Here is a 25964-nt window from a genome sequence, read left to right on the forward strand (position 1 = left end):
TATCAATAAAGGCAGCCAAACAGAGGATAAGAGATAAAGATAGTATGAGAAGTAAAATTGAGAAACATAGAGAAGGTGGTTCTTTTTTTTCGTCGCATTGTGATATACTTATTGCAATATGTACTATAATAGACACAAGTTTGTGATTGAATAAATTGCAAGAAATCCCATCGTTTTGGAAAAAAAAATCAGTTAGGTAAAAATTACAATACATATGGCAAGCCTGTAACTAACTGTTAATATTACATTTTTCTTTCTCCACGTAATTCGCTGTGACTTGTAGTTGGATTTATACGTGAATATTAAAATACAAATCTATCTTTTAATTGAAATGCGTTTTTAATACACTTTAAAAAATATAGCACTGATTGTTTGGTACCGAACAAACCACGTTCGTTCGGGTGTGTATCGAGATATCCTATTTTTTCTTAACTCAATTCTGTTCTACTACCGGTCTTTGTCATTTTGCAAGTGTAAATAATTTATGTTTATCTTAAACTTAGTATCTATTTCAGGATGAAGACCTTGTGGTGTCTTTTGGTTGTCGTGCTAACGTTTAGCGGCAGTTTCGCAGTTGATAGAAATAATTTTAAGACATGTGATCAGGCTGGTTTCTGTAAGCGCTTGAGAAGCTTCAAGCCTGAAAAATCGCAGTACACCTTAGATATAAATAGTATTATCCTAAATGGGAACGTATTACTTGCTGAAGTAACGACCATAGATACCGAGTCAGATAGGAGAACTGTTTTGGTAATTATAAATCTTTATTAGACCTTTTTTATAGCATTATAAATTTTTTATTCTTATTATTAGATATATTTTTTTTTTTATATATTTTATTATTCTTTATCTGTTTTTGAAATTTCGTGATCTTAAAACAAGATCAACAAAGTAAAATGGAGTATATAGTAATCAATACAGATCCCTTCTTCATTTTTTTTTATACAACTTAGACTGGCAAACAACCTGTTGGAAAGTTGTAACCGTCACCTATGATCAGAGTCATGGACATAACAGAGTATACTTTGTAACCTCCCTGTTATTTCATTGCCATATCCCACCTTTTAAAATAAAACAGCCATACAAACACAACTGCTTCATAGTAGAAACATGAATTGGACAGAGGTACCCAAGTTAATAGTTTCTCCCTCTGGTAATTATCATACATTTATCTATACACTTAAATAGTATATTTATTTTATGGCCTGTGTTCATCAGCTTATTTCTAATTTAATCTGAATAACTGCTAATTTTTTTTTTTTTAAGAACTAAAAACAAGATAATCCTGCTTGCAATATTAATAGATATACTTAGTGGGGTACCAGTGAAAAATCATTGCCATTCTAAGTTGTATAAACAAAAAATCTATAGAATCATTCATCCCTAGAATTCAAGTGATTTGGCCCTTTTTGACAAGTTTACCAAAAATTAACCACAATGTTTCCTAGGAAAGACTGTATTGATGTCGACCTGACAGCATCTATTGCTTGCAACGACTCTGATAAATCCCATCACTAACAATATTATATATATGATATAGACAAGTTCATGATATTACATTCGATTATTACAATACTAAAACAAAATATTTTGCAGTGGAACTACATATTAAAACTGTCAGCATTGGAGGACAGCACCTTCAGAGTGGAACTGAATGAGAAGGAGCCACTGTACGCTCGTTATGTGACACAGCTGGCACTGCAGCATGAGCCCAGGCCTGATGGGTAAGTGTTTATAAAAATGATGAGTTATCATAAAAAAAAAAAAAAAACTATTTCAGTCATGATGAAAATAATGTAGAAACTAAATAGAATTAAATTTAAGAACAAAAATAATTATATAAATCAGTTTAAAATTGGCTATAAAACTACATAACATACAAAAAATATGATAAATATTGAGTTGGGAATCTACCTCTTCTCTTTCAATTTGCTTATATAAACAAAACATGTTTAATTCAATAAAAATTTACTTTAAACTGAAATTTTATATGTATAAAAGAAATACATACTAAATAAATATTGTTGTTATTTTTTTATGGAATGGAAAAATGGCAAACAAGCTGACGGTCCACCTGATAGAAAGTGGTAACCATCACCTATAGACATGAGCAGTACTGTAATGTAATGTATGATGCATACATAAGTAGTACCATGGACATAACATTGTTGTTACTTTACATTGGATACATGGAAAAACTTAACATACAATAGTGTAGTTTTTTCTAATGGATGATAATGGAATGGTAAGCCAATGTCATATGCTGGCGGGGTATTAGTGAGGGTTGATTGTTGAGAAAAGGCAGCATAGTTAGCCCTTTATGATGAATATACCTGGCAGGGGGGAAAGGGATTGTTAGCAATGGAATTTGACAGTCCCATTGCTAGCAATATACCTTATTAGGTCGACCTCCACATGGTTCTCCCTGGAAACTATTGTGAACAATTCTTGTTGAATTCGTCACGATGGGCTTACTGACCTGCTTCATTTTTACCTATCATTCTTCACTGCCCCACCAGTGTATAACGTTAGCATGGGTGGGGTTACCATTTCATTATCACCCATTAAAAAAAAATACCTGGTATTCCAGGGAGACCACATGGAGGTTGATCTGACAGGTTATATTGCTAGTAATGAGACTGGTAGTTTCACATTACTAACAATCCCTTCCTCCCCCACAATATTGGACTTATCCCATAGAAGGATCTTTTATAGTCAACCTATAAAATAAATAATTTTGTTACAGAATAAATCTAGTCTCCAAAGATAATGGCAAGGTTGTTGTTACAAATAACCAAGGTCACAAAGTGGTGATCACAGCTGAACCTCTCAAGTTTGAGTTCTACGACAAGAATGGTGAAGTAGCCGTGGTCCTTAATGAGAACTCACAACTCCTTGTGGAGCCGCTGAGGAAGAAGAGGGAGAAGACTGATGATGAAGATGTAAATGTAGTGGAAGTGGTAAGTTGTAATTTAATTATATTGTTCATTAACTTATAAAAAAAGTAAGATACATTCATATTACATTGTTGATGTTTGTTAATAACAAACAAAACAAATAACAAATTGTTATCTCTTAACTTCATCACTTGTAAATTGATTTGGAAAATTCATCTTTTATCTGAAAGGATATACTTACAGATTGGTTCCATAGAAATTTTATATATTTAATATAATTTGGTTTAGTAGTTTAGTTTTTAAATCAAAATAACCGAGTTTGCCACAATTTAAGTCTGCTTTTTTTGTGGAACACATTTTTTCTTGAAAAAAATGATTTATGATTTACAGATAAAGAAAAAAGCTAATGCAAAAACAAAAATAGGAAAGTAATTAGACATTATTTATATTTTAGTAATGGCTTTTCTGCCCCCATCCTTTGTACCCTTAGATAAGTAACATCAATGTAAATTGTCTTTCTGCTAAGGCTTCCACAAAAGCAGAATGCTTATTTGTTACATGGCACACTTAAAATTTGCAATTAGTCACTCACTAATTGCAATTTTAAAAGTGCGCCATTCACTGCACAGTAATTTTGTTTTAAACATTATTTGTATTAGACATTACCCTTAATTATCAATATTATACTTTTATATATTTATAAATTTTGAAAATTCAATATAAAAAATCGATGAATCAGCCAACAAACGATCTTTTGTGACGTTTTTGTCACTTATCTCCGTCTAGATGCATACAGTCTATTGTTATCCTCTATCAGGCTTGTAAAGATGCGGCTCCTTGTTTATTGGAGACTATGATGTCATGTCATTGATCCCAATCCCTCGATATCATACGTGACTGATAAACGCTCTTGTTTACTATTTATCAGATGAAATTATTTTATCAATAATCTCCGTGTGGTAACTTTTTTGAGAATGCAACATGTCAGTCATTTTTAACAGACGAAAATGGTACAGTATAATTGTACAATAGTATAATCCTGGTAGGATAACAGTACAAAGGTGGGGGAGAAGGGGATTATTAGTAATGGGCTCTAACTGACCTATTGCCAGCAATACACCCTATCAAGTCGACTTCCACGCGATTACACCTGGAAACCGTCGTGGCTAATTCTAGTGGAATTCGTCACAATGAGCTAATTGACCTGCTTTCATCGTCACTGATCATCCCTCACTGGTGCACCGCCAGCGTATATCGATAGCGCAGGCGAGGTTACCAGTCCATTATCATCGGGTGGAAAGGGACTGTTAGCAATGAAGTTTGACAGCCCCATTGCTAGTAGGGGGAAATGGATTGTTGGTAATGGAGACTAAAAATACAGTAGGGTAAAATATGGACCCCTTCCTTTCTCGTGGGTTTCGTAAGAGGTGACTAAGGGAATTCAATGATCGAGGATGGATAGTAGCGTTCCTCTTAATACATCACCAAAGCCTAATTGCCAACTCGCTTACCAAGCGTGCCAACTACAGGTAAAACTCTTCTTTTGGGAAGGTCTAGTTTAGCAGTGGGTAGTTAACGCTTAATATAATAATAATATATTAAATCTGCAAAAGGCTTTTTTTTTATACAACTTAGAATGGCAAACAAGCTGACGACCCATCTGATGGAAAGTGGTAACCGTCGCCTACAGACATGAGCAGTACCATGGACATAACAGAGTATACTGTTTAGCCCATGATACCCCCCATGCGTTGCCATTCCTGAGGACTCAGGTGTTATTCCTCTGTACCCTGTAAATTCACGCCATATCCCATCCTTCAAACCGAAACACAGCCATGCAAACACATGCTTTTGCTTGAGCAGTCTCTTAAAAACAACCTGTGTTTAATGGACAACAGATTTATCTAACCTGTTAATTTTTTTTTTTTTTTTTTTTTTTGTAGAAGGTCACGGGCCCAAGTTTAATCTGCCTTTGACCTTATACTTGAAGATGCGTTCATTAGAACACGAATGGTCGTCACGTACCATTTATTTACAAATATTTTAGATACGTTTGTGTTGATAAATATTACGTGAGGTCACACTATCTAATAAATCCGATATCTCGGCACTTGTATGAGTCGTAATTAATACAAGTATTTATATTAATAATGTAATTGTATTACTATGTTATACAGATTTTTATATATAATGTAATGTTTCTTCATCACGATCGACGCCATGAAATTTTCTAAGATCATCGTATGCCTACCCTTGATCAATCTCATTTTCCTATACTTATCTTAATTGTATAAATTATGGTGTTGGCGTAATATGTGTTTATCCATATTTTTTTTAATGGGTGATAATGAATTGGTAACCTCACCTGCCCTATCGGTACATATTGGCGGGGTACCAGTGAGTGATGGTAGATGAGGATGAAAGCAGATCAGTTAGCCCATCGTGATGAATTCTACTAGAATTAACCACGATGGTTTCCAGGGGGAACCGCGTGGAGGTCGACCTGATAGGGTATATTACTAGCAATGGGTTCATTAGACCCCATTATTAACAATCCCTTCCCCCCCCCCCCCCCCTATTTATCCATATGACCCGAGGTTCTGGCTTTTAGTTTTACCAAACCTCAAGAATTATTGGTGGTATCCGATACCTATAGTATATACCTTGGAAAGTATCAAGGAAAAGGTAGGGAGACTTTTGGAGTGAGTAAAGGAAGATGATGCAGTGATTATTGGTCGTTGGTCCCGGAATAGAATAGGCCAGTCTTTCTTCCCTGTGGGTGTCGTAAGAGGCGACTAAGGAAACTTAATTATTAAATGACTAATTGCGATTGCCAAGCCATTTGTCAAGCGTGGCAACTACTGGCAAAACTGCCCTTATGGGGCTTATATTCAGTAGTGGACAGTTAAAGGCTAAAATGATGAAAGAAAGTGTGTAGAAAAGGAAAAAAGAAGATGTACGATATAAATGTAAATTTTAAAAATATTTTAATACTCATTGTTCTTATTGTGGGATCTCCTTTGGTAAAACGTGACGCTAGTATTTGAGCCATTATTGTCTATAATTGGTGTCAGAAGCGATAACAAAGTAATTAAATTGATAATGATTTAATAAAGTATGATGATGAATGATGACGTAGAAATAAAGTTCAGTACTTTACTTACTGCTCGAGTCTCGCATAGGGATTTTTTTAGGAATGATAATGGGATCATGTGGACAAATTGACAGTATATATTGTTGGGGGATTGTTAGTAGTGAGTTCTAACAGTCTGGTTGCTAGCAATGTCAGATCGACACCCATGCGGTTCCTGGAAATCATCGCGGTTAATTATTGTGTGAATTCGTCACGATGGGCTAACTGACCTGCTTTCGTCCTCATTTATCATCTCTCCCTGGTGCCCCGCCAGCGAATACCGATAGCACAGGCGGGGTTACTTTTTTTTTATACAACTTATAATGGCAAACAAGCTGACGGCCCACCTGATGGAAAGTGGTGACCGTCGCCTATAGACATGAGCAATACCATGAACATAACAGAGTATACTGTTTCGCCCATGCGTTGCCATTCCTGAGGGCTCAGGTGTTATTCCTCTGTACCTTGTAAATTCACGCCATAGCCCACCCATCAAACCGACAAAGCCATGCAAACACAACTGCTTCACGGTTGAAACACGAATGGGATAGAGTTACCCAAGCAATCGACTTTTGTACAAAGTCTCCCTCTGGTGAGTTGTGTTTACTGTTCCATTCTCACCCATTAAAAATGACTTTATAATATTGTTAGCAATGTGGTAAAAATTTCCCATTGCTATTCCTTCCCCCTGAATCGGAGGGTTAAGAAGATACATAATTGGCTAATAAATATTTTCTCCCTTATTTATAATATATCCTTACAAGAATTGTAAATTAGCTTTTTGCCTTAAGAAGTAAATTTCTGATAAAATATCATAAATTTCCTTATTATGAAAGCTAATGTAAAATACTAATTTATCTATCTACCCGTGCGAAGCCGGAGAGGACCGCTAGTATTTTATAAATGTTTCTCTGCAGGAAGAGGAGGGCATGTGGGGTGAGAATTTCAAGAGTCACCACGACAGCAAGCCGCGGGGTAACGAAGCTATCTCGCTCGACGTCTCCTTCCCCGACGCTGATCAAGTTTATGGTGAGTCATCTATTCCAGTTATATATGGTATATGTTGAGAAGTCATCAGATTACCACGAAATTATTTTAAAATGAAACCACTAACTGCGTTTAAATTTTAACCACAGTTAAATAATACCACAGTTAAGTGCAAATATAATTTTAAAATAGTGTAATTTATGTAGGCAATGATAACTCATTGCCTCATTGCCTGCCTTTATTTGCATTATACAATATTGGACGTTCTCTTAAACGACGAAAGAATTGCAATAGTAAATGATGTAAAATTTCTAGGGGTACAGATTGACTCAGCATTGAACTGGAAAAGTGAATTGCACTCCATCGGTAATAGTGTTAGTTCATCGTGCTATGCTTTAAGAAGTTTAAGGGACGTGCTAACTACAGATCAACTGAAATCAGTATATTACTCGTTAGTGGAATCAAAATTTAGATATAGTATTCAATTATGGGGAAACAGTTACAATTATAATATAGAAAGAGCTTTTAGACTACAAAAAAAGGCAATAAGAATAATTGCCCGTATTCCGCAGTGGGAGTCTTGCAGGGACTTTTTTAAAAAGTATCGCATACTTACAGTGCCCAGTCTATATGTATTGATTGTTATTGTAAATTTTGTTAAAAATCTACCCAGATGTGAAACGACACAAGAAAGGGAATTGCGTACAAGTTATAGACGTAAAGACATTATGAGTGACATACAACCAAGATTAAACGTAGTTATACATGGAGCGCAATTTCAGGGAAGGAAATTGTATAACAAATTACCAATTGATCTGAAAACTATCCAAAATTGGAGAATATTAAAAATCAAACTCCATGCCTTTCTGTTGGAAAAATGTATTTATAAAATAAATGAATTTTAGGGATATATTAATTGTGAGTTGTTTGTGGTTGCTTGTTTTTTTTTTTTTTTTTTTGACAAACTGTTATTATTATTAATTCGTTGATTGTATCTGACATTGTTTATATGTAAAATTCCTATCATACCTATTCGACACAATGTAATATTGTTATGAATAAATTGAATTGAATTGAAATTGAAATAAGCAAGACAATTTACAAACACAACGATACAATTGTATAAGTACAGTAAGGCGGTCTTATTGCTGAGAGCAATCTTTTCAAGACAACCTTAAGGTAATGGACTAATTGTTGTACAAGTAGGTATGATAGTGCTGTATAATTAAAAAAGCATCTTTTGCAAATTAAAAATATATGAAAATTATATACATATATACACACACACACACACACACACATATATATATATATATATATATATATATATATATATATATATATATATATATATATATATATATATACACACACACACATACACACATATATATACATACCAATCAAACAAAATTATATAATCCCATGCATATATGTTAAATATGTACCTAATACTAGGATATATACGAGGTCTGTCCGGAAAGTTCGTATAAAAGTGTTCTGGAATGCGAGAAAGAGGAGTGGGGAGGCCAGGTAAGCGCAGGACCCCTTCCTTATGTCCCTAACAATGCTTCAGTTCTGGTCTGACCGCCGTGCGGTGCGAACTGGCTTGTCACGCCATCTGTGAAGTTACCTCTTAACGAAACCCCGTCGGCATGGAGCCCGCTTCCGTTGAAGAGCAGCGCGTCGTAATCAAGTTTCTCTCGAAACTCGGCAAGAATGGCCGTGAAAGCAAAGAGTGGAAGACATCCGGGGAACCACGAACAAAAAAATCAAGAAAATCCCGCTCAAATGTCAAGACAATGTTGATTGTTTTTTTCGATGTTCGGGGGATTGTCCATCAAGAATTCGTCCCTCCAGGCCAGACAGTTGATGGAAAATTCTACGTCGATGTGCTCAGACGCCTCAAAGCTCGTGTGGCACGAGTTCGTCCAGAATTGGCGCGAGAGGGGCGTTGGATTCTTCACCACGACAATGCCCCTGCCCACACCTCTCTTGTTGTCCGTGAGTTTTTGAGTAAAAATTCCATTACGGTGACCGAACACCCCCCTATTCGCCGGATTTGGCCCCGTGTGACTTCTTCTTGTTCCCAAAAACCAAATTGGTACTTCGGGGGCGGCATTTGGGGGACATAAATGAGATAAAAAAAGCTACGACGGGGCAGCTGAGAAACCTACAACCAGAGGACTTTCAAGGAGCCTTCTCACAGTGGAAACGGCGTTGGCACAAGTGCATTATGTCACAGGGGGAGTACTTTGAAGGGGATAAAATTGATTTACCTGAATAATTGTAAAATAAAATTTTTAAAAAACTTTTATACGTACTTTCCGGACAAACCTCGTATTAATAATTATAGGCACAAGGAAAACAAACTATCATAAAATAAATAATTATATAAATACATAAATAAAGAATGCCAATTTTTGAAAAGAAGATATTTATTATTTATTATGTTATTGCTAGCAATGGGATTTTTAGTCTTCATTACTAACAATCTTCCCCCCCCCCCCCCCCTCCGAACCTATGTTAGCTAATTAACTGTTTTGTCTCTTTCTTTTACATTAAATTTAAGTTCTATAAAAATACCAATTTGAAAAAAGGTAACAAAGCAGTGTAACAGTTCAAATGGATTTGTAGGTTTTTTTTTTTATTAATAAGGGCATTACTGATATGTACAATATATATATACACCCAAATAAAATATTATATTCCATTTTTGGGCGGTGTTTAAAAAAGAAGCAATCGTGTGTGCAGGTATCCCGGAGCACACGGACCGCGTGCACCTGGCCACAACGACATCTGGCGAGCCGTACCGTCTCTACAACTTGGACGTGTTCGAGTACGAGCTGGACAGCCGCATGGCCATATACGGCGCCATACCGGTCATGTACGCGCACGGGTGAGTCGACACTATTGTATCACGCGATAACTGTCCACTGCTAAACATAGGCCTGTCCCATAAGGGGGGGTTTTGCCAGTAGTTGCCACGCTTGGCAGGCGGGTTGGCAACCGCAGTTTGGCTTTTGGTAATGTTTTAAAAGGGGTGCTGCTACCCTCACGCTCCTTTAGTCGCCTCTTATAAGACTCACGGGAAAGGAAGGGGTGGCCTATTCTATGCCGGGAACACACAGCTGGAGTTGACTCTATGATAATTATAATTTTTTTTATACAATCTAGAATGGCAAACAAGCTGACAGCCCACCTGATGGAAAGTGGTAACCGTCGCCTATAGACATGAGCAGTACCATGGACATAACAGTATACTGTTTCGCCCATGATACCCCCATGCGTTGCCATTCCTGAGGGCTCAGGTGTTATTTCTCTGTACCCAGTAAATTCACGCCATATCCCACCCTTCAAACCGAAACACAGCTATGCAAACACAACTGCTTCACTGTTGAAACACGAATGGGACAGAAGTGCCCAAGCAATCGACTTTTGTACAAAATCTCCCTCTGGTGGCAATTTCTTTAATCGAATCAAAAAACAACATTTAAACATTTGTGTTAATAAATAATGATAATTAACAATAACTAGTTAACAATACTACAGATTAATAATACTAGTCAATGGTAATAAATTTTAATGAAAAGGTAATCGATTTTAAATTACCACAGAATCACTCACTAAGTTGAAATTAGTATTTATTTTTTTATTTATTTATTTAACACTTTATTGCACCATAAATAAAAATATACAATGACAAGTGAATATTTCAAGTGAAATACAGTAACATAAATACAGATTGAAATATACACATAAAAGTACAAAAGGCGGCCGTATCGCTAGGGCAATCTCTTACAGACAACCTTTAAAGGAGAACAGATAGAAATGGGCAGGTGGCGCCAAGAGTGAATTAATAATTTTTCGTGCATAAAATACAAAAACATGTAATGCACAAAAATATTAGTTTATTTGTATATAAAGTAACAAAAGTAATTAGTTTATTTGAAATTAGTAACACTTTTGTACTTCATATATATGTAATATATATAGGGTGTAAGGGATAGGTGGGCAAAAAACGGCAACAGTGAATTCAGACCATTATTCTGAACTGAAAACCAGTGGAAATTCTTTCTGGTTAATTTCAATATTGTTCCTTTTGTTTTTTTTTCTTTTTTCATTTAAAATCATGTATTTATTTATTTATTTATTTAAGGAACACCAACAGCATATTGCATTATAACATATATGAACGGTGTGGACTGCCGTTCGGTGAGCGTGGACTGTAGGGGCGTTGGTTCAGGCTGGAGTGAAACACAGCGATTACTATTCTGAAGCCTCCGGTACCGTCTGAAGAGAGTATTTTTTCTTCTTGTCCTATTTCTTCTCGAGTGTAGTGCGTCGCTGCCCGGAAGCGAATGCCGCTCGTAGGTAGGTACGCACGTAGCCGTATAAAGGGGACGTGGGGGGTATAGCAGCCCGGGGCGTTGGCCCCCTTCTGCTGGTGTCTCTCGCCGCACATTACCATGTGCAGGGTAGTTGGGGGTGGTACTTGCCGGTGGTTTTCATAGGAACGCACTAAGGTTCACTTGTAGACTGTTGGCGCCGTCTGGGCCGGTCGGCGCGGTCTTCGCCTGCCAGGTGAGACCCCATGGGGGGAGGCCCGGCAAACTGCCAGCGCAAGAGCGGCCCATGACGACGGCGCCACGCGCTTCTACACTATGGGACCGTGCCTTCTTCATCTGCTTCGCGCGAGCGGGTGAGTTCGCGCGCATATGGCTTCATCTCCGGCGGTCTAGCGTGCAGAGGCGCTATGCCTCTGAGGTGGTCCCATTTTGATGCGTCCGCGCGCTGGAACAGTCTAGTCGCTAGTTCTTTCACGTGTGCGTCCAGTGGCTGGATTTTGAGGTCCCTCTCCAGGGTGGCGTTTCTGACGAACTTATGCGCACCGGTCAGGGTACGCAACGTCAGGTGCTGTTGTGCTTCTAGTGCTCTTCTGTTTGTCTTGCTGACGAATGCGTACCACGCCGGCGCGGCATAAGTTAGACGCGGGCGGATGTACGTTTTATAAATTCCCGTCTTCATCTGGAGAGGGAGGTTTCCGACGAGTACCGGACGCAGCAGGTGCCTGGCTGTTCTAGCCTTCTGGCGAACCTTCTTGACGTGCGTTCCGAAAGTCAACCGGCGGTCGATTTCCACCCCTAAGTAGGTGGCGGTGCGGGACCACTCGATCGGGGAACCGAGCAGGCGTAGCTGTGGTGGCGTCCTTTTCATGTTGGCTGTGATCGCCTGTGTCTTGCGCACGTTCACCGACAGGCGCCATTTTCCTAGCCATTCTGGCAGGGCATCTAATACTGTTTGGATTTTTGACGCCGCGTGCTTATTGTTAAGCGACGTCGCGGCGTAGGCTGCATCGTCGGCGTAGAGCGCCAGTGTAGTCTGCTCCGTGGTTGGGATGTCGTCGGTGTACTGCGCATAAAGCACAGGCGATAAGCAGCTGCCTTGCGGGACGCCCGCTCGGATGGGACGCTCACCCGAACAGGTTTGTTCAACCGCCACCATGAACCGACGATTCCTGAGAAATGAGGCCACCACTTGGATGAGCCTTCTTGGCATTTCTGTCTGGGTGGCCAACTTGTACAGCAGACCGTCGTGCCAGACCCTGTCAAAAGCTTTCTCCATGTCGAGGAATACTGCTACGGTGACTTCCTTCTTGTTGATGGCCGTTGTGAACGTGTGCAGTATCCTGATCAGCTGCAGGGTGGTGGAGTGCTCAGCTCTGAACCCGTATTGCTCTTCTCTGGGCTTGATGTATGTGTTTATGTGTTTGAGAAGTAGTCTCTCAAACACCTTCGATACATGCTGCAACAACGTGATTGGCCGGTACGATTCCGGTTTCAATACGTTCTTACCGGGCTTAGGCAGCGTGATAACTTTGCCTATCTTCCATGTGTTTGGGAAATGCCCTGTGCGCATAATACCATTGTACAGGCGTGTAACTGCCGCTATAGTGCGCGGTGGCAGGTGGTGCAATGCCGTATTCGTGATATTATCGCTGCCGGGGGCCTTCCGAGGCTTCGTTTTTCTTAATTCACGCTGCACTTGTCCCGGCGTAAACACCACCGGGTCTTCGTGTGGCGCTAGTGGCGGAGCCAGGTAGTTTTCAACGTATTTGACTACCATGGCAGCATGTTCGGTATCGGTAACCGGGTTCGGCTGGAACTGGCGTTCTAGGTGTTCGGCTAGGATTTCCGCACGGTCTGCTGCACGGTATCTCGGCGTCCCATCGCTCGCCAGTAGTGGTCGGACCGGGGGCTGGGATTGGGACAGCCGGCGGCATAGGCGGTGGATGCTATTCCAGTCGTCGCCGGCGTCTTCCAGTAATCGATCCCAGCTTTCCTTCCTGTGGGACTCAATGTCTCGCCTGATGTCTTCGGCGAGTTTGTTCAACCTCGTCTTGAGGGTGGGGCAACGTGTCGACTGCCAGTCCCTACGCAATCGGCGCTTCGCTTCTAGTTTCATCCTGGTGGCAGCCGGGATCCACTCGCGGGTCCTTGTTACAGGTCCCGGCTGCGCTGCGATGTCCATGGCGTGCTGTATGGAGACTGACAGGTTAGCAGCGAGTTCTTCGACTTCAGACGAGGTTGAGACTGCCATCATGGGCGTGTTGTGCTCCATCGAGTCCCTGAATTTTACCCAGTCGATCCGACGGCGTGGGAGGCGCGGCGTCAGGAATGTCGGTGTTTGTGGAATAACCATGCACACCGGCAGGTGGTCGGATTGGATGTCCTCGAGGAGGACTTCCTGCGTCGGTTGGCTGTCTAGTCCTTTGTATAAGGCGAAGTCCAATACGTCTGGAGCATGTGCTGAAATGTAGGGATAGTGAGTTGGAACCTCAGGGCCGAGCACGGTGATATCCATTCTCTCAGCTATCCCTAGTAGTGCTTTTCCTTCTGGCGTGTCGTTGTTGGAGTTCCAGGCCGTGTGTTTGCAGTTCCAATCGCCTGCGGCGACAGTGGGCAGCTGCGAATCGAAGATGACGGCGACGTCTGCAGCTGCAATCCTGTTCTGTGGTGGTTTGTATACTGCAAACACACGGATGGGGCTTCTATCTACGCATAGCTCGACACCGAGTGCGTACATGGATGTGAGATTCACCCGGGGGAGCGGTTGATGCACTACGTTCCTTTTCACCAGGACAGCCAACCCGCGATATGCCTTCTGGCCGTCCGTAATCTCGTCCTGTCGGTATGCATGGTATCCTGGAATGCGGAGTGTGTCGAGAGCTCCCAGTAGTGTCTCAGAAATGAGACACACGTCGACACGGTACTCCATAAGCAGCGTCCGGAGCAGGGTTGTCTTCTTGCGGACCCCGTCCGCGTTCCAGTGCAGCAATCTTAGTCCCATTTAGTGTTGGACAGCCTCGCCATTCCTGCGGTGATCGCCGGTACTGGGTCCGATCCGGCTTGCACCGCAAGTAGCACCTCCATCAGGATGGTGAGCATAGTTTTCACCATGTCTGCCGTGCCGCTCGACGGGAGGCGGCCTATCTTTATACCCGCCCGCTCGCACGATAACGTTTCCAACTCGCGTTAGCGAATCTGCGCGAGCGGGACGGGGCGAGAATGAACGAGACGCGTGTCTCTTCAGATCGGTACTCTATAGCGTTTATTTATGTATTGCAATTTACAATTTCTTAATTCTATTTATTGTTACAATTTCTATTTCTATTTGTAGGTAATAATGACAACACACAAAGGAATACTTTATTTAACTTACGCTATAGGTATCTTAAATCTATGTAAATCTATATAAAATAACAGAATACAAAAAACGATTAAACTAGAAACTTAACAACTAACTATAAACATTGCTATAAATATCGCTATAATTACATATATACAAATAATGTCGCGAACATAATCTCCCGCCGCAGCTCTCGTAGCTGGAGTTAACTCGTGTTCGCGTCGCTCGATGTCGATGTGGGCAGTATGATCAGCTTCTTAGTGGGTCGCCGTAGGATGCCCTTGTTCGTCCGCACGTCGACTGCTCGGATCTCGCCGTCTGGTCCAGGGTAGGTCGCCACCACCACGCCTCGCGGCCACGTGTTGCGAGGCAAGGTCCCATCAGCTATCAGGACCAGGTCGTCCATTTTGATGGCTCCGTGTGTAGCTCGGGGCTCCCGCCGGTGTTGCAACTCGGGTAGGTACTCCTTCACCCACCGGTTCCAGAAGCAATCAGCTAGCCTCTGGCTGGCACGCCACTCCTTGTGTCCCGCCGCGTCGCTCTCGGTGAAGCTGCCTGGCAGTGGGACGCGCGATGGACCGCCCAATATGAAGTGATTGGGGGTTAGGGCGCTGTCGTCGTCTGCCGATGTTGACACGTGGGTTAGCGGTCGACTATTGAGGGTGTGCTCGACCTCGACCAGCAGAGTGTGGAGGACCTCTTCCTTGGGGGCCCGCTCGTTCAACGTGGTGGCTAGTGCGGTCTTCACGCTACGCACCAACCGTTCCCACGCACCTCCCATGAAGGGTGCGCTCGGGGGAATGTAGCGCCACCGGATGAAATGGACTGATGACTCTTCTTGGATGGCTTCCTCGGCTGCTTTCTTCAGTTCGACGTCAGCACCTTTGAGGTTGGTGCCTTGGTCGGACCATAGCTCAGTGGGACACCCTCTGCGGCTTATGAAGCGCCGCAGGGCCATTATGGCGGAGTCCGTGCTGAGGCTGCCGGCGATTTCCAGGTGGACTGCGCGTGTCGTTAAGCAGGTGAAGAGCACTCCGTATCGTTTCTGGTGAGTGCGGCTCACTGTCACGGTCATAGGCCCGAAGTAGTCTAGGCCGGTGAACGTGAACGGTCGTTGATGATGCGCCAGCCTGCTCTGTGGATGGTTGCCCGTTGACGGCTGCGCCGGTCTTGCTCTTCGTAGGCGGCACAGCTGACACCTCTTCAGTTCACTGCGGACGGCGTGTCGTAGGCGCAACACCCACAAGTGTTGTCGCACCTCGTTCGTGGTGATCTCGAAGCCGCCGTGGTGAAGTTTCCGATGCACCCATGCGATGTATAGGCGCACCCAGGCGTGGTTTCCGTCGACGATGGGGGCTCTCGTTGCTCGGCTGACAGATCGGCGGCGGCTGCTATTCTCGATCGAAGTCGCAGAATGTCGTCGTTGTCTATGACGACTGACAGCTGTATGAGTCGACTGGATGACGGCAGCTGTTTTCTATGTTTCACTGCTGCGATTTCGTTGCCGAACGCCTCTTGTTGTATCGCGCGAATCCATAGTCGTCGCGCGCGATCTAGGTAGTGTATGTCTATGGGGATGAAACACACAGATGGACTATTGCTGTTCTTGATTTTCATCTTCGTCTTCTCTCTATCGACTTTCTTCGTGCGGGTCCAAGTGGGGTCGGTGCTCTCTTTCTTCTTGTTCCTCTTTCGGATGGCGGTACAGCGTTGACTGGTCGGTCGCAGGAGGTCGATGAACTGCAACACCCGTGCTGAACTGCGAACAAGTTTCAACCAATTAGAAAAACGTGACGGATCGGGTAATGCTATAGACAACTGCGTCGCGTTCTGTAGCTTGTGTACGCGTTCTTCTCCCGTTTCCGCTTGACTATCGTCGCTCGAACTATCTTCACGCGGCCACTGGTCTTCGGGAAGGTACAGGAAGTCCGGCCCACGGAACCATCTATGCTGCGAGCCGAAGTCCGTCGGTGGGTCGCGTGTGGCGTCGTCTGCTACGTTGTGCCGCGTCGGTATCCATCTCCACTCGTTCGTCTTCGTTTCTTCGACGATCTCGGCGACTCTATGCGCGACGAACGGCTTGTATGCGCGAGGACCGGTGCGTAGCCATGCGAGCACGGTGCGTGAGTCCGACCAGTATACTCGGCGAGCGGGCTTCAGGTCGTGTTCTTCGACTGCCGTGCGCGATAGGCGACACCCGAGGACGGCCGCTTGCAGCTCCAGTCGCGGTATCGTGGTCACCTTGCTGAGTGGGGCCACTCGTCCCTTTGCCGCGATCAGCGACACGTGGACCTCGCCGGTCGCGCTTACGGCCCGCCAGTACACGGCACAGGCGTACGCGTCCGAGCTGGCGTCGACGAATGTGCAGCTCCGCTGTATCGGCCGTGGCTACCTCCGGGTAGCACCGCGGCACCTCCAGCGCGGACAGCCGTCGCACGTGGTCCATCCAGCTCCGCCAGGCGTCCGCTTCCCGTGGTTGCAGCTCGGTGTCCCAGTCGATACCGGTACGCCACGTCTCCTGCAATATCTTCTTCGCCTGTATGGTGATGGGAGTGGCGAGGCCCAGTGGATCGAACAGCGACATGATTGCTCGTAGCGCTTCCCTCTTCGTCGGCGTCTGTTCCCCGCTAGCTATCTGTGGCGGAAGCTTGTGTCCGTTGAAGTTGAAGCCTAAGGTGTCTTCAGAAGGTCGCCATACCATCCCCAGTATCTTCTCCGCGTCGAGTTGTACCACGCTGTCCCCGCCGGTGTCGGAGAACGCGGCGCGCACTTGATGCGAGTTCGACGCCCACCGTTGGAGATAGTAGTTGGCTCGACCGTGGATCTGTGCGACCTGTCTTGAGACGCGTACGGCTTGCTCTTCCGTGTCGAAGCTGGCGAGGTAGTCGTCGACGTAGTGGTTCATGACCACCGCCGTTGCTGCCTCCGGGAACTCTTCCTTGTACTGTTCTGCGTTCTTGTTCTTGACGTAGATCGCTGTACACGGTGACGATGTTGCGCCGAATATGACACTCTTCATCCTATATTCCACAGGTGGACCCTCTCGTCGATCTCCTCGCCACAGGAATCGTTGCATGTCCCTATCTTCTTCCCGTATGGTGACCCGCATGAACATGTCCTTTATGTCCGCCGTGACTGCCACCCGTCGTTGCCGGAACCGCATGAGGACCCCCGGTAGCGATTGAAGTAAGTCGGGGCCCGGCAGCAGCATGTCGTTCAAACTGATGCCCTTCGTCTTGGCTGCTGCGTCGTGCACGATCCGCAGTTTCCCCGGTTTCTGCGGGTTGATGACGGCGAAGTGTGGCAGGTACCACACCCGTTGGGAACTCCGTGGCGGGGCGACTTCAGCATACCCGTTCTTGAGTAGCGTGTCCATTTGCTGTTCATACCTCTTCTTAATTTCTTCATTCTTGTCGAGTTTCCTTTCGACCAGTTGGAGACGTCGCATTGCCGATTCGTAGTTGTCCGGCGGCACAGGGTCGTCCTTCTTCCATAGTAACCCCGTCTCGTATCCTCCCGCCGGTAACGGACGAGTTTTCTCCTCTAAGATGCGTAGGGCGCGACGTTCTTCTTCATTGTAAGACCTCTTCGGTGCGATCCCCAGCGATTCGAGCGCGAAATGTTGCTTCATCATTTCTTCCATCGATTGTTCCTCTTCATGTGTCGTCACTATGTGGCTGATTCTGTGCACCTGCTGTCTTGTCCTGCCGCGACTCGTACCGTGCAGTACCCATCCCAGGTCGGTGAGTGATGCGACCGGCTGCGTGTCGGATCCTCTTCTGACTTCGTGGGCCAGCAGTAGGTGCCAGTTGTCTTGTCCCAACAGTACCGTCGGTTTGCCCTCTTCATAGACCAGTTCCCTCTCTATGTCTTGTAGATGTGGACAGCCCTTGATGACGCTGCGCGGTACCGACTGCGGTGATAACTGCAGTCTGTCCATCGTCCGTGCCCCCACTGTGTATTCTTGTGAATTCCGCCCGCGGATCTTGAAGTGAACACGCGTCGATTGAGCTGCGTTGATCCGTGCCCCGGCCACACCTTCCATGTAGAATGGTGCGGGGGGACCCGTAGCACCGATTCGCTCCGCCACCGTCGTCTCGATGATGGTGCAAGTCGACCCGTCGTCCAGTAGCGCGTAGGTGTCGCACGTTCCCGTGGGACCGGTGACTCGTATCGGCAGGATCTTCAGGAACGCGATCTTGTCGTTTTCCCTTGCCGATGCGGTGACTGCGGCGGACTTGTCCTCGACGACGTGTGTTGTCACTTCATTCTCCGGCTGTTGTCGCGTGGTGTGCAGCAGAGGGTGATGAGTCTGCGTGCACTCATCCACTCCACATCTCTTGCTCTTGCAGGCGTGGCGAAATCTTCTTACTTTGAGGCAGCGGAAACACAGCCTATGAGTCTTCGCTAACTCCCATCTCGCCGATGTGTCTGCTTCCTTCATCGTCTTGCAGTCCGATGGAGCGTGTCCCTCTCGTCGACACATCGGGCACGGTGGTGTAGCGGGTTTCTCCTGCGTCGTGTATGTCTTCGCCGTCTTCCTAGGAGCGGACTCCCGCCGGTCTTCGGACGGTATCTCCTCGGCGGGGGCGAAGTTTCCATATTGTGCGGCGGTCCTTTGCAGGAACTGAGAGAGTGTTATGAGGTCCAGTTGTCCCTCCGGTTGGTCGTTGGCGAAATCGTAGTACTTGAAGCGTAGTACCGACGGCATCTTCTCTGTGACGTTTCTCACTATTTCTTCGTTGTAGAGGTAGTGGCTCTTGTTCAGCGCTCGTATCGTGGCGACGACGTTCTGCACCTTGCTTGCGAAGAGGCAGACGTCTCTTGCGTTGTCTGAGAGTCGTGGTAGCGCGCGGAGTTTGTTCAGTTCGGCTGTGACGAGTGCTCCAGGGCGGCCGAACCTCGCGGCTAACATCTTCATCACTTCTTCTGCGGTCGTAGACCCGACGAATAGGGAGCGTGCCGCGTCCTTTGCGGCCCCCTTCAAACTTCTGCGCAGTCTTGCTAGGTTCTCTTGTTCTGTGAGTTGACTTGCGCTCTCTTCATAGGCCATCTTCCATGGTAACCACTCGCTCGACGATCCATTGAAGACTGGCAACTCGGTGACTCTTGACGCTGTGGAGGGCAGTATGTTGCGAGCGGCCATCTGCATGGCGATCGCAAACTCATTGCAATCGATGCCCACCTTCAGCACCGGTTCTTCTTTCTTCATCGACTGCATCGCTGCTGCTATCGTAGGAATGGCGGCATGTGGATCAACGTGGCGTGCGTGGTCCCGGTGAAGTGCGTCGCTGCTCGGCTGTGGCGGCGGCGCTCTCGAATCCTCTTCAACGGGTCTCGATGGGACGAACCCCTGACGCTTGCCGGTGACTTCTTCTATCTCTGGTACATGCGGCTCCATCGTGAGTGCCAGCGTGCTTCGATGAACCCAATCCGACGTTCGTTCTCTTCTGACGGTAGCGTCGTCGTCTTCTACTTCCTCGTCGTCCTCTGATTCGGCTTCCAGGGCGGCGACACGTGCAGCGGCCAATTCCACCTCCTTTCGAAGTAGCTCCTCCCGTGCCTTGGCCAGAGCCTTCTTCTTCTGCGAGGCCGTGGTGCGAACCGTGCGTGCCGTGCCGTGCTTCGGTTCCTTCTTCCTTGCTGTCTCCTCTGTCGTTCCTGTGGCTTCGGTAGTCTCCGTGGCTCCTGTGGTCGTCGTATCGCCGGACGTATTCGTAGTCGATGTGGTGGCGGCGGTAGACGACGTGGCAGCGACAGATGACGTTCTGACAGCCGCAGACGACGTGGTGGCAGCAACGGACGGCGTGGCAGCGACGGACAGCGTTCCGGCGGCCGTAGTCGACGTGGTGGCGGCGGACGTTGTGGCTTCGGTGACGGCGACTTTTTGTTGCGACGACTTCATGTTTCTCGTAGTCGGCATTTCAGCGATCCGGCTTCAGAATGGTCTTCCTCCAGCGATCCGGCTTCTTGATGTACCAACGGTGTTCCTCCAGCAATCCGGCTTCTCGAAGGACCACGATGAACGGTGTGGACTGCCGTTCGGTGAGCGTGGACTGTAGGGGCGTTGGTTCAGGCTGGAGTGAAACACAGCGATTACTATTCTGAAGCCTCCGGTACCGTCTGAAGAGAGTATTTTTTCTTCTTGTCCTATTTCTTCTCGAGTGTAGTGCGTCGCTGCCCGGAAGCGAATGCCGCTCGAAGTCAAAGTCCGTCTTCTTCTCATGCTCTCCCCTAGGGGGAGCCGGGGAAACCTGTCCGGGGTTTTTTACCCCTCTCAGGTGGTCTCTATCCGCCGCTCATTAATATGAGCGGGTCGTTGGGGTGAACCTGGTTCTTAACGTGCCGCCCCGTTCACTCTGCGCGGTCTTCGCCTGCCGGGTGAGACCCCGTGGGGGGCGGCCCAGCAAACTGCCAGCGTTTGAATGATCGGGACGGCATTTTCAACCCTCATCAGAGGGGGGAGGGGTCTTCATGTGTCCATGGCGTCTTCCTCTGGGTTTTCTTGCACGCGAGCTATTAGTTCGCGTGCGTAGGGCTTGTGGTCCAGGCCTAAGCGTGCAGGGGCGCTATTCCCTTTAGGTGGTCCCAGCCCGATGCGTCCGCACGCGCGAACATCTTCGTTGCGAGGCTGCCGATGAATTCGTTCAGCGGAGGGATCTTTAGGTCCCTCTCCAAGGTGGCGTTCCTTACGTATTTATGCGCGCCGGCGATGGTGCGCAGTGTAAGGTGTTGTTGCGCGCTGAGTTTCTTCTTATTCGACGCAGACGCGTAGACATACCATGCCGGCGCTGCGTACGTAAGTCGCGGTCGGATGTAGGTTTTGTAAATGGCCGTCTTTATTTGGAGAGGGAGTCTTCCTGTCAACGCTGGGCGAAGGAGGTGCCTGGCCACCCTGGTCTTGTTGCAGACCCCCTTGATGTGGGTGTTGAAACTTAGACGCCGGTCGATGTTCACCCCCAGGTAGGTGACGGTGGTAGACCACTCGATCGGGGAGTCGCGCAGGTGCAATTTGGGAGGGCAGTGACGTTGTCCGAAGTAGATCGCCTGCGTTTTGCGCACATTCACCGACAATCTCCAGTCGTCCAGCCACTTTGGTAGGGTGTCGAGTTGCCGCTGCATTTTCAGCGCTGCGTGCTTCTTGCTGATGGATGTCACTATGAAGGCGGCGTCGTCGGCGTACAGCGCGAGGAGAGACTCGGGGGTAGTGGGAATGTCGTCGGTGAACAGCGCGTAGAGCGCAGGCGATAGGCAGCTTCCCTGTGGTACACCCGCGCGGATGGGTCGCTCTCCCGAACAGGTTTGTTCCACCGTCACCATGAAGCGTCTTGAGTGGAGGAATGAGGCCACTATTCGGACCAACCTTCTTGGTGTATCGGTCTGAGTGGCCATTTTATACAGTAGACCGTTGTGCCACACGCGGTCGAAGGCTTTCTCCATGTCCAGTAACACTGCAATAACGTGCTCGTGCTTATTGTGGGCGCTCGTTATGACGTGCAGGACTCTGGTCAGTTGCAGTGTCGTGGAGTGTTCCGCTCTAAATCCAAACTGCTCCAGGCGTGGTTTTAAGTGTGGTTGTAGATGTTTGAGGAGGAGTTTCTCAAACACCTTTGACATGTGTTGCAGTAACGTCACTGGCCGGTACGATTCCGGTTTCAGTACGTTCTTACCGGGCTTAGGCAGCGTGATGACTTTGCCTATCTTCCAGTGGTCTGGGAAATGCCCTGTGCGTACTATTCCATTGTACAGGCGCGTCAGTGCCGCTATAGTGCGCGGCGGCAGGTGACGCAGCGCCGTATTTGGGATGTTGTCGCTGCCGGGGGCTTTCCGAGGCTTCGTCTTTCTGATTTCACGCTGCACTTGTCCCGGTGTAAAGACAATCGGATCTTCGTGAGGTGATAGTGGCGATGATAGGTACTCCTTCACGAAGTTGTCTATCCGTGCAACATGATCACTATTTGAGGATGGATTGAGCTGGAACTGGCGCTCTAGGTGATCCGCGTGAATCTCCGCTCGGTCTACTGCGCGGTACCTCGGTGTTCCGTCGTTCGCCAGTAGGGGTCGGACTGGGGGGTGGGAATTTGTTAGCCGGCGACACAGGCGATGAATGCTGTTCCAGTCGTCACCGGCTTCCTCTACGTATCTTTCCCAACTCTCCTTTCTATGGGACTCGACGTCACGCTTTATTTCTTCTGCAAGCTTGTTTAACCTCGTTTTGGTGGTGGGGCATCTGGTAGCCTGCCAGTCTCTGCGCAATCGGCGCTTAACGGCGAGCTTCCTCTTTATTGCAGCCGGGATGGTATTAGTTGTTTTCGCTACCTTTCCCGGCTGAGATGCGTTTTGCATGGCGGCCTGTATGGAGACTGACAGGTCTCCCGCAAGCTGTTCGACGTCGGCGGAGGTTAAAATTGCCCTCGTTGGCGTGTTGTCCTGCATGAAGTCCGTGAATTTCCCCCAATCCGTCCGGCGGCGCGGGGCCTGCGGCGTCAGGAGCACCGGGGTCATCAGGATATCCATGCACACGGGAAGGTGGTCGGATTGGACGTCCTCCAAGAGGACTTCCTGCGTCAGTTAGTTGGCTGTCCAGTCCCTTGTAGAGGGCTATGTCGAGCACGTCGGGTATTCTTGCGGCGTCGTGGGGATAGTGTGTAGGTACCTCTGGACCATGCACAGCGATGTTTAGTTTCTCTACTATCCCCAGGAGTTTTCTGCCTTCGGCGCTGATTATGTTGGAGTTCCAAGCCGTGTGTTTACAGTTCCAATCTTCTGCGGCGATGGTCGGCAGCGGCTCCTTGAAAAGGGCCTCGACGTCGGCCGTTGCAAGTTTCGTTGTCGGCGGTTTGTATACTGCAAACACACGGATGGGATTTCTATTGTTGCACAGCTCGATCCCAAGTGCGTACATCGATCCAAGTTGCACCTGTGGGAGCGGCTGGTGGACGATGTTCCTCCTTACTAGGACAGCCAACCCGCGATACACCCTTCGGTCGTCCGTAAGCTCGTCCTTGCGGTATGCATGGTATCCCGGTATGTGGAGTGCGTCGGCGGCCCCTAGCATCGTCTCCGAGATGAGACACACGTCGACTTTATACTCCACGAGCATCAGTTTCAGTAGGGGCAGCTTCTTGCGGATCCCGTCCGCGTTCCAGTGAACTATTCTTATCATGCTAGCTGCGATAGTTTCACCAGGCCCGCGGTTATTACCGGCAAGGGGTCTGCGCCGGTTTGTACCGCGACTAGCACCTCCATCAAGATGTTAATCATCGCCCTCATCAAGTGGTTGTTGTTGGAGGTGCTGGATTCCAGTGGCTGCTTCGCCATCTTCCCCTTGACACTTTCGTGTTGTGGCGCCGCGCTTGATGCGGCCTTTTGTGTGGCGGCTTCGTATTTAGTGGGGGCGGCGACCGCAAGCGGACGGGTTGTTTTTGCCGAAGCCTGTGTCTTGGTCGGCGCGGCCTCAGTGTGCCGCTTGACGGGAGGCGGCCTATCTTTATACCCGCCCGCTCGCACGATAACGTTTCCAACTCGCGTTAGCGAATCTGCGCGAGCGGGACGGGGCGAGAATGAACGAGACGCGTGTCTCTTCAGATCGGTACTCTATAGCGTTTATTTATGTATTGCAATTTACAATTTCTTAATTCTATTTATTGTTACAATTTCTATTTCTATTTGTAGGTAATAATGACAACACACAAAGGAATACTTTATTTAACTTACGCTATAGGTATCTTAAATCTATGTAAATCTATATAAAATAACAGAATACAAAAAACGATTAAACTAGAAACTTAACAACTAACTATAAACATTGCTATAAATATCGCTATAATTACACATATACAAATAATGTCGCGAACAATATAGGTATAACAACATTAAATACAATACAATATTAATGCACATGCCTATTATAGGTATTCACAGCATTTACTTTAACGTAATTATACAGTGTAAGAAATTTAAGTAAATAACAAAAATAAACATGTAATCTAAGTTGTGAGCAAAATCAGAAAATAAGATTATGAGTAAATTAAATTAAAAAAAATATTAAAAAAATATATATTATGACAATTAGAGTTAATGTTCATAAGATTGTTGTACAAAGTGCTTCAGCAATTTATTCCTGTAGGAATTCGAATTATATTATTCTATAATATTATGTCCAAATGCCAGATACCATTGATGCTTCTGTTCTTATACACTAATTAATATCACAGTTTATTAAAATATTTTTATTATAACATATTATTTATAACTATTGTACATGCTTTTATTTTCCGTTTACTGTAATAAATAATAATAATGAATTGTATGACTAAGGAAAGGAAATATAATGTGGAATATATAAATTATAATATAAATCATATATATATATACGAGGTCTGTCCGGAAAGTTCGTATAAAAGTGTTCTGGAATGCGAGAAAGAGGAGTGGGGAGGCCAGGTAAGCGCAGGACCCCTTCCTTATGTCCCTAACAATGCTTCAGTTCTGGTCTGACCGCCGTGCGGTGCGAACTGGCTTGTCACGCCATCTGTGAAGTTACCTCTTAACGAAACCCCGTCGGCATGGAGCCCGCTTCCGTTGAAGAGCAGCGCGTCGTAATCAAGTTTCTCTCGAAACTCGGCAAGAATGGCCGTGAAAGCAAAGAGTGGAAGACATCCGGGGAACCACGAACAAAAAAATCAAGAAAATCCCGCTCAAATGTCAAGACAATGTTGATTGTTTTTTTCGATGTTCGGGGGATTGTCCATCAAGAATTCGTCCCTCCAGGCCAGACAGTTGATGGAAAATTCTACGTCGATGTGCTCAGACGCCTCAAAGCTCGTGTGGCACGAGTTCGTCCAGAATTGGCGCGAGAGGGGCGTTGGATTCTTCACCACGACAATGCCCCTGCCCACACCTCTCTTGTTGTCCGTGAGTTTTTGAGTAAAAATTCCATTACGGTGACCGAACACCCCCCTATTCGCCGGATTTGGCCCCGTGTGACTTCTTCTTGTTCCCAAAAACCAAATTGGTACTTCGGGGGCGGCATTTGGGGGACATAAATGAGATAAAAAAAGCTACGACGGGGCAGCTGAGAAACCTACAACCAGAGGACTTTCAAGGAGCCTTCTCACAGTGGAAACGGCGTTGGCACAAGTGCATTATGTCACAGGGGGAGTACTTTGAAGGGGATAAAATTGATTTACCTGAATAATTGTAAAATAAAATTTTTAAAAAACTTTTATACGTACTTTCCGGACAAACCTCGTATATAT

At 46.2% G+C, this 25964-nt stretch overlaps 1 protein-coding gene across 1 annotated transcript in view; it reads left to right on the forward strand.

Annotated features, from left to right (window-relative positions):
* Positions 1-240: 240 nt before the first annotated feature.
* The window catches only part of LOC113522209 (neutral alpha-glucosidase AB), a 42917-nt gene continuing 17193 nt past the window's right edge, over positions 241-25964 (forward strand). The window contains exons 1-6 of the mRNA XM_052891850.1: positions 241-401; positions 516-750; positions 1597-1724; positions 2747-2960; positions 6948-7059; positions 9772-9916. Of these exons, the coding sequence (XP_052747810.1) occupies positions 517-750; positions 1597-1724; positions 2747-2960; positions 6948-7059; positions 9772-9916 (833 nt within the window). The 5' untranslated portion in view covers positions 241-401; position 516. The remainder of the gene's footprint in view (positions 402-515; positions 751-1596; positions 1725-2746; positions 2961-6947; positions 7060-9771; positions 9917-25964) is intronic.

The sequence above is a fragment of the Galleria mellonella genome, unplaced genomic scaffold, assembly GCF_026898425.1.
Source record: "Galleria mellonella isolate WM207_F2 unplaced genomic scaffold, CSIRO_AGI_GalMel_v1 utg146, whole genome shotgun sequence".
Classification (NCBI taxonomy): Eukaryota; Metazoa; Arthropoda; class Insecta; order Lepidoptera; family Pyralidae; genus Galleria; species Galleria mellonella.